The sequence below is a fragment of the Aegilops tauschii genome, chromosome 7, assembly GCF_002575655.3.
Source record: "Aegilops tauschii subsp. strangulata cultivar AL8/78 chromosome 7, Aet v6.0, whole genome shotgun sequence".
NCBI classification, from domain to species: domain Eukaryota; kingdom Viridiplantae; phylum Streptophyta; class Magnoliopsida; order Poales; family Poaceae; genus Aegilops; species Aegilops tauschii.
The window spans coordinates 124,681,165-124,690,868 of NC_053041.3; the positions used below are offsets into that span (position 1 = coordinate 124,681,165).

The window sequence follows — 9,704 nt, forward strand, 5'->3', positions numbered from 1 at the left end:
TTCTCATTTCTGGGAGAGTTTCCAAACTGCCATGGGCACCCATCTTTCCTTCAGTACCGCTTTCCACCCTCAATCAAGTGGTCAGGTGGAAAGGGTCAACCAAATTCTCGAAGACATGCTTAGAGCTTGCGTTATCTCATTCGGTATGGATTGGGAGAAATGCCTACCTTTCGCCGAGTTTGCTTATAACAATAGCTATCAATCCAGTCTCAAGAAAGCTCCTTTCGAGATTCTGTATGGACGAAGATGTCGAACACCTTTGAACTGGTCAGAAACCGGTGAAAGACAATTCTTTGGACCGGACATGATCCAGGAAGCAGAAGAGCAAGTTCGCATCATTCGTGAGAATTTGAAAACATCCCAGTCTCGTCAAAAGAGCCAGTATGACCGTCGTCATAAGGAAGTGGCTTATGAAGTTGGCGACAAGGCTTACCTTCGGGTTACTCCTTTGAAGGGTACCCATCGTTTCGGTATCAAGGGCAAGTTGGCTCCTCGTTACATTGGTCCTTTTCGCATTCTCACTAAACGAGGAGAGGTTGCCTACCAGTTGGAACTACCCCCACATCTTTCTCGAGTCCATGATGTCTTCCACGTCTCTCAACTCAGGCGTTGCTTCTCGGATCCCATCCGCGGAGTGGACCACGAAACGCTTGATCTCCAAGATAACCTCACATATCGAGAGTACCCTATTCGCATTCTTGATCAAGCAGAGCGTGTCACCCGGCGTCAGAACATCAAGTTTCTCAAGGTTCAGTGGTCTCATCATTCCGAGAGAGAAGCTACTTGGGAGCGAGAAGATCGTCTTCGACTGGAGTACCCCACCTACTTTCCATCGACCCCTGAATCTCGGGACGAGATTCTTTCAAGTGGGGGCGAGTTGTCACATCCCTAGTTCTGGTATGTCCTAGGCTAGCCTTCTTGTGAGCATCATGTTTAAATTCAATTTAAATTTGAAATGGGGATTTGTGAAACCCTCAGAAATCATTTCTGGAAATGACCTAGATAAAAATTGCTCCAAAAAGGTCCAAGAAAATGTTCATCTTACTCTCTGAAAATATTGGTCAGAGTTAAAATTCAAACCAATATTTCTAGGAGCTCATAAATATTTATTTTGGGCATTTGGAATTAATGCATAATTATTTGCATTGGATATATATATGTTACATATATAATATATGTCCAAAAATTATGCTAGTTGTTGAGGAGCTCTGGAATAATACCACTAGCTCCTACAAAAATTGGCATAAGAAAATAAATTGATTTAGTATTTTTACTAAATAAAAAACAAATGTCAAAAATAGAAAATAAACAAAAAGGGGAAAACCCTTACCTGGACTTACCTGGGCCACTTGCTGGCCTGGCTCTATGCCGGCCCAGCCAGCTGGCCGCGCCAGTCGTCCCCCTCCTCGCGCCAGATGGACAGGGCGCGTGGTCGCCGCACGCCGCGCGCATGCGCGCCACGGCAGTTGCCTGCCTGCCCTCTCCTCTCTTCGACCTGGCCTCGCCAGAAGCGCCCAGCTCCCCCTGGCCTCACTCCCTCTCTCCTGTGCCTCTCCCCTCCCCTCTCTCGCTCTCTCCCGCGACGCCCGAACGCACCGGAAAGCGCCGCCGCACGCCGACGCGGCCACAGCCTCCCTCATGCCTCGCCGTCGTGCCCACGCGCCCCGCCGCTATGGGCTACGCCTCCTCGTCGAGACGCATGGTGCCGGACGCGCTGCATCGCCGCAATCGTCGTCGTCTTCAACCTCAAGCACCTGAGATCGCGTCGCCGCTCCGTCGACTCCAGAGCCTCCCCCGAGCCGCTGAGCACGCCCGACGAACCTCCGTGAGCTCTCCTCCGTTTCCGCTCCGTCCCCGCGGTCGAATTCGCGTCGTAGCCGTGCTAGCCGACGTGCCCGCGAGCGCCTCGCCGCCGACCATGTCACCGTCGTGGCCAGAGCCACCGCAGCTCGCCCCTGAGCACCTCACCGTGCTCCTGGTGCCACGAGGGTGCCGCAGAGCCCCTCGGGTGGCCTCCCCGTGCCCCGCAGCGCGCTCCCACTCGAAGCCGTACTCCGGCCGCCGCCCCGAGCTCCGCTCCGGCGAGCTCCGACCACCCCGCAGCCTCCCACCTGCTCCGCGTGTCCAGGCGCCGCTCGTAGCGCAAGTCCGGCGAGTTGCCGCCGCGGGTTTGGTCGACGCCGGCCAAAACTCCGGCGGGCTGACGTGGCATTTCAATTAGGCACTAAATCCCCACCTAGTGACACTGACAGTGGGCCCCAGCGCCCTAATCCTTCAATTAAGATAAAACTAACCCTGTTAGTTAATTGTGACACTGACGTGTGGACCCCGCATGTCAGGTTTGACCTGGTCAGCCATGGTTGACTCACCGACGTCATGCCACTGTCATGCTGACGCAATTAATCATTTTCTGGTTTAAAATAAATTAGGTAATTCCAGAAAATGTTCAAAACTTCAAAAAATCACAGAAATTCAACCGTAGCTCAGATTGAAATAATTTATATATGAAAAATCATCAGAAAAATGCAATCTATCCATCTGTACCAGTTTCATGCATGAAAAACCAACTTATACCTGCTGTATATGTGAAAACACATAAATGGCATTTATAAGAGCTTATCTTGGAGTTGCATTTGAATCTTTGGTTCAAATGGACTTCAACCAAATGAATGTTAGTTGCGTTAGCTCAAACAACTTCACATCTTCATGCCATGTTCATGCATCATATTGTTGCATATGCTTGTGTATTGATTGTCGACACCGTTCCTTCTCGATAGGTCCTGCTCCGGAGAGTGTTCCAGAGTACCTGTCTGTGAAGCAGTGCCCCTCTGTTGATCTACCAGGCAAGCAAACCCCCTTGTTCATTCCGATACAATCCCACTCTCGCTCCTGCTCTCTTTTATTGCATTAGGACAACAACGATTCAACTGCTACTTTATGCTGCGGTAGTTGAACCCATTCCTCTGCATGACCTGTCATTGCCACAGTAAATAGTTGAAACCCACTAGCATGTGTAGGAGTTGATCACTACAAGAATTCTGTTAATACATGACAGTTCCAATCCACAAACTTGCGCAAAACTGTCATGGGGGAGCATATGTGACGGATTTAAATTCCGTCATGTATATCGTGTCATAATTTGACCACTGTACACTCCTTAACGGATCATCAAGAACCGTCACGGACCATGACGGTTCTTGACCGTCATGGACGGCACTAAACTGAGGTGCTCATAACGACGTTACCTTGTCTGCCACATCAACATCTGACCTGGATCTGACATTGTAGCCCATGAAGTAATCAGCCCAATAAGAATTTTGACCCACTAAATTTTAGCTCTTTCCAAAGACCAACGCCGATGTAGTAATTAGCCCAATTAAAAAGTTGGCCCATTAATTTTACAGTACGTCCAAGGCCCACTAGTTTCAATCTCAACAACCAGCCCATCTCATTTCTCATGGTCCATAGAAATTCTATTTTTTCAGAAATATATGCTCATGTCATTAAATAAAAGAAAAAAACATAAACAGAGCAGTTTTTTTTACACAAAACTTTTAAATTACAGATATTTCCAGATAATACATTTATAAGGACTAGCAAAAAACAAGAAAGTAAAATCTACAAACCCCTATGCTAATTCTGCAGCCACCACCACCCAACTTAGCGCTCACTGGACGCATATCCAGCCATCCACCACCACCCAGCTTTGCGCTCCCTGGATGCAGATCGGGCCATCCATGTTGACATCATCTAAGGGAGAACCATATCCGCCAAAGCCTCGCCTCAACACATGGTCAACATTGCCTGCGCGTCAACAAACATTAAGACAGCCTCAAAAATTAGCATGTACGAGCACATCCCATCCCCCAACAGCATGGTCCCGGTGAGCTCTTGTTTCATGTATTAATCATTCTTCAATTATTTCTAAAGAATATAATATTCTTCAGTTAGTAGTTAGTTTATAAGTAGACAACGTTTTCCAATGACCATGCTCACTAATGGAAAATTACATCTTGAAAGTTAATTGTAGAAGCAAGTGAGCTCAGATTTCTGTATGAACAAACCATGGCCTCTAAGCTACAATTATCCAATGACATGAAATACTGATGTTATAGGAACATGTTATAGGAACAACATATAATCTTGATGGACAACATCATGAATCTTGAGATTAATCATTTTTATTAATGTGATAATTTCTATTTTGTTAATATTTATGTGGATATACGTAGTAACGAGCCATCACAATCACTTTTAGTTAAAACCTTTGGTTGGATTACTCCGTGGAGAAGTCAAGTTAGATATAAAATGATTACATATTAATTACCATGCTCTAAGATTCATTGAATATCATGATGAATAGAAGAACTACTTTCCTTGTGGAAGATGGACAATTACCTGCGGCGTAGCTGTGTGAATCTTAGTCCCTTTTACCTTTTACCAATCAGTTGTTTAAAAAGCTTGAGAGATACACCTACAATGAGTTCAGAACAGAATGTGATTTATTTGGTTCTTCTATATTTCACTCCAACAATTTAAAATGGATCCAATAAGGATACACGGGTTCCATGAAGTATACATGCATTCTAGCACTGAGGATACTATTGTTGTAGTGTTCGATAGCCATGGTGCGGAGGTGTTGGAACACACTTGGGTTCATGAACCAACAACAGACAATTGAGTTTTGTTACTCATAAGTAAATATGGAAAAGAATTTGCAATGGTTATCATCAGGTTATGGGATCCCTGATCCCTAAAGCACACACGCACTACATCGTCACACAGACTACTCAAGGAATCATAAGCATTTTTGTTGCTACAAGTATGTCAGATCAACAAATTTATAGCTATGTATGATGCACAGATTGCAATGGTTGTCATCAGGTTATGGGATCCCTGATCCCTAAAGCACACACACACTACATCACACAGATTACTCGAGGAATCATAAGCATTTTTGTTGCTACAAGTATGTTAGATCAACAAATTTATAGCTATGTCTGATGCACAGAACATATTTCTCCCAGAAAAATTCTTAAATAATATCACCGGCATACTATGTTTTTAAGGCGACCCTTCGCTTTAAGGTGCTGGGGGGCGCCTAAAGCGGACGCCTAGGCACCTAAAGCGGGCATATTTGCAAAGCGCTGGGGGGGAGGGCCTCGACGCCTAGGCGTCGCCTTATGGACGCCTTAAAAACATAGCCGGCATGTACTACCACAGCAGGAAGACTGGAATTTTGAACTGTAGTTGTGGGAAAAGGAAAGCAGAGAGCATATATTCCACAAGTAGAGCTCCATGTGTACTCCAATCCTGTTGAATGTGAAGAAATCAACTACTCCCCCTCCGATACATATTAATTGACGCTGGTCTAGTACACAGTTGTACTAATTTTTGTACTAAACTATCATTAATTAATTTGGATTGGAGGGAGTATTAAACATTTCACATTGCCACGCACACTGTCAGGTACAATATTGTACGATGCCTCCCAACATGAGCAAATGAATTGCCTGAAACATCTATGCAGACATGGAGTTTCCACATGCCAAATCTACCATTATCGTGCCCAACTGAACATATATGTCAGATTAATGAATGGATTGTTATGCCCTGATGCTAAACAAAATAGGCTTCTCACGGAAAAGATTCATACTCCGATACAGTATATCTTAATTAAGAGCACATCGTGCATCTCAGGGCACGTCCAGCGAACAAAGGATCGGCAACACAGTATATCTGAATTAAGAAAGAAGCATGCAAGTAGATCACAAAAAATCTGGCTACATCATAAAGACTGAGCAATAACATACCTTGAGCGGTACATCAGCACTTGCTACAGCTTCAGAGATAACAAATTAAGTTCTGCACCAAAGATATCATAACCGCTGGCTTCATTTCCTTCAAGTAGAAATGCTACAATACCAACCTCCAAGAAAACCATTCTTCAACTGTGAAACAGTGTAATCGCATTAATTCCATGAAAATGCCATATGAAGCATAGTTTGCCACACCATCCATTTAAGCATTAAAATAACTGGCATACAGGAGTAAGGTAATATCAGACAACATACTACTGTACAACCTAACACCTAAGGACCATTGCATAAGAGCATCCCTTGGATCAGTAGCATTACTAAGCACATATACATGAGATCTGAATCTAATAACCCAGGCAATGTGTAATCAAACAATCTGAATTCAGTATCAGGGCAATTTTAATGCACTCAAATTCAATACCAGGCCAATTAATGCATGCAAAACAATCTGAATCCAATACCAAGGTCAATCTAAATCCGAGTAGAGCCAGACATAAAATTCATATTTACGAACCCCTCCTCGGTATAGGACACATGGACAGACAACATGACAAGGACTTATGTTTGCAGATCGGGGACAGGACCATGGCATACAGACTCGCATTCGCTAATACAACTTATCTTCTAGTTCCAGAGTACCAAGAAACAGAATATATCTAGTGCACATATACCCAGAACCTATCTAGTACACATATACCCAGAAATAACTAAGCAGATAAACACTGACATCACTAACAAATTTTGAAAGAACACAAATGTAGGTAAGATCAGAGCTTAAAGGGGACAAACTCACCCACCGAGATGGCTACAAGCAGCAGCACCTAAGTGCAGGACGGAAGGACCGAGGCAAAGCCGAGGAGGCGGCACCCGTCGCTGCAGCACGGTAGGGAGAAGCCAGTGGCCATCACCGTGGCGTCGGCGCCCCTATACACTGCATCCATGAGAGCGGCGCCAACTGTACCTCACCATTGCTCGGCGTCGACCGGAGATGGATAGGTGGCCGCCGCACGGGACATTAGCTACTTCAAATCCGGTGGCAGAAAATGACGAGCTCGGCGCCGCTACCTCCACCTTGGCCTTCTCGTCGGCGTCGATCTGATTGAGATGGCCAGCACATCATGGGGTTCGCCGCGGCACGTGCGCTGCTCGACTGCGACCGAGGAAGGCGGATTGATGTGCGATGGGATGTAATGGACTGCGTTGACCGTCGTCCAGCCGCAGCGGTCGGTCCCGCCGCCACCACCGAGTCCGGGATCTGGACCGGGGTGTATGGGCTCGTGGCCATGGCGGTGGGAAAGATGAGGAGGGGGCCGAGGCATATAGAGCGGAGAAGAGAGGGGAGCGGTGGATCGGGAGAGGTAAGGCCTCTTCTGCGCCGGCGCCGGCGTGGAGTGGGCAGACTAGGGTTAGGTGGCGGCTGAGGGAACGGGAGGAGAGGATGGGAACTAGGGTTAGGTGTGTGTGTGGGGATCATGGAGTTAAAAAGAGTAAATTGCACAGAAGTACCACAACTGAGGCATTGAAAGCAGATTGGTACCAAGATTGGTAATTTTTACGTGTCAGTATCAAGATTGGGGCTAGCCGTTGCAAAAAAGACTAAAAGCTCGTTTTGTACATATTGACACTAAAGCTGACCGATTGGGCCCGCCCGTCAGGCGCCACGCTGGCCAGTGCGCGCGTCGCCTGCGCTGGCTGCGCGCTGACTCGGACGAGGCCGGCTCGCACCGTTTATGTGCGACCGAGCCAGACCCCGACCCCGACCTCGCTCGCCTTCTTCTTTCTTTCTTCCTGCTCTCTGCCTCGCCGTCGCCTGCGCCCGCCACCGCCGGCCGCCACAGCACGCCGCCGCAACCATGGTTCTGGAGGACGAGAGCAGCGACGACAACTCAAGCCTCCCATACATGCACTCCGAAACCTCCACCGATGGGCTGAACCAGGTAAGTTACTCCATTGGAGCTAGGGTTAGGGTTAGGTTTAGGAAATTTGGGGATTTTTGTGTGTAGGTGGTCTTTGTTGTTAGGATTTCGTTTGATTTGATTTGTCCTCGTCCTCTGCACATGATGGTAACTTGGATTTTGCTTGGGCTGGTGCCTTTCTCTCTTGAGGACCCGGATTACAAGGGTCTTGAGCTAGATCCGATAGTGTTGTGCGAGAAGCATGGGAAGCCATCAGAGAGGCTTGTTGCGTTTGAAGGAACAATGACTGGGAGAAGGTTCTTAGCATGTGCAGAGCCGGTAATTTTCTTGCCTTGGTGATTAAGCACTGGATGTGTTCATTGAAAGTGGCAGAGTCTTGTTTGCCACCTGTGATTCAGTTATGTGCATGCTAAATTTGTTAGGAATGATCATTATTAAGTTCAGTGGAATGCATTTCTACTAAAATATATGCTCCTGTTGTGTGCACATGCTATTTATTTACACTTTTTTCCAAATGCAGTGTTGCTGAATATTAAGTTCAGTGGAGCCAGTTAGTAACTATTGCTTACTGCTGACAGTAGGTAGTCTCATTAGCTAGTTTTGTTGCTGCGGGCTAGTGTAGTGTATTTAGGTGGGCAAAGTAGTTCACATTGTGTTGCTTATTACTGTTAGGATTCCATTATATTAATGGTCAATTCTTAGCAACTGTTGTTGCTTAGCAACTTGTAAGTTGAATGGAGTGTTACTCTGGTGCCTGGTAAATATATGAGTTGATCATCCATTGTAGGATTACATTAATTTATTTTACAATGTGGTCCTGTTGCTTAGCAAATGGCTGTGCAAATCCAGTTAATGTCAGTGCCAACATTAGGTACTGCCATGAACTAACTGTTGCTTAGTACTCTTAGTAGTTGTATTGTACTAAATTTTGCCCTTCTAATTTTTCCAGGAAGGTCAGAATTGTGGGTTTGTTCAGTGGGTTGATGAGCAGTGGCCCCCAACAATGGAGAATGCATTGCTGAAGCTTTGGTCAATGGTTGAAGAGAGCAAGTCTGCTAGGGTGAATGATAATCTTCAAAGTGCTCTAACTATTCATCAGTTGACAGAAGAAAAGAACAAGCTGGATGCAGACTATGACAAGTTAGTGAAAGATGTGCATCAACTTGTGGACTTTCAGCAGGATAGGGTTGTGGATTTCAGTTATCTGCAGTCTGCTGTCACATATCAGCACCAATGCAGAGCTGAATTGGTGGCTGGTATGAATGCAGAAATGGCAAAGAAAGATGCAGCTGCACAGAAGCTTCAACAGAAGTATGAACTCCTGTGCAACCTGACAAGTGCTCAAGCAACTGTCATCCAAAACTTGAAGTTGAAGAATATGAAAGAGAAGGAATTGTTGAGTGAGGCTAGGATGAATTTGGAGTTGAAGAATGCAGAGTTCACAAAGTTTGAGGAGAAGCTCACCCAAGAGAAGGTAGAGTTAAAGCTCCAGGTTGCTGATCTGCTGAAGCTCAAGGAAAACCATAATGAAGAGAAGCAGATGGAAGAGTTTAAGATTACTGAGCTCATCAAGGCAGAGGAGAAGCTGAAGGAGAAGATCAAGGGGATCCAGGCCATCTTGCAGAACTGAACAAGATGACTTGAGATTAGTGGGCATTGCAGACCTTTTGGGAATGATGGATGTGCAATGACCTAGTAACTTAGTATTATGGTTGTGTAATGTATGGTTCTAGTACTAATTGTGAACTCTGGTTGTTTATGTACCTAGTAGTTATGCTATTCATCCTTTTGTGAGAAAAGGATGGATTGTGCATTTGAACTCCACTATGTAATGTGAACAATGGATGTGTATTCTATAATGTGTTGAACTCCAGTGTTACTTATGTTATAGTGATGCTTAAATGCTTAAATGCATTTGCAAAAGTAATGCTTATGTTAGAGTGATGCTTATGTTATATTGATGGCTAAA

The 9,704-nt window shown here is 45.5% G+C and overlaps 1 protein-coding gene and 1 long non-coding RNA gene across 2 annotated transcripts; one reads left to right on the forward strand and one right to left on the reverse strand.

Moving 5' to 3' along the window:
• Positions 1 to 3,431: 3,431 nt before the first annotated feature.
• On the reverse strand, positions 3,432 to 7,275 carry LOC109779216 (uncharacterized). The gene is made up of 4 exons (XR_002236802.4): positions 6,613 to 7,275; positions 5,814 to 5,951; positions 4,399 to 4,474; positions 3,432 to 3,804 (listed from the first exon to the last, which is right to left on the reverse strand). It is a non-coding gene; the product is annotated as an uncharacterized lncRNA (long non-coding RNA).
• Positions 7,276 to 7,672: 397 nt separating this feature from the next.
• Positions 7,673 to 9,365, forward strand: LOC109779209 (uncharacterized). The gene is made up of 3 exons (XM_073503802.1): positions 7,673 to 7,756; positions 7,823 to 8,053; positions 8,685 to 9,365. Exons 1-3 carry the CDS (start codon positions 7,673 to 7,675, stop codon positions 9,363 to 9,365), a joined length of 996 nt encoding a protein of 331 aa, XP_073359903.1.
• The last annotated feature ends 339 nt before the right edge of the window (positions 9,366 to 9,704 follow it).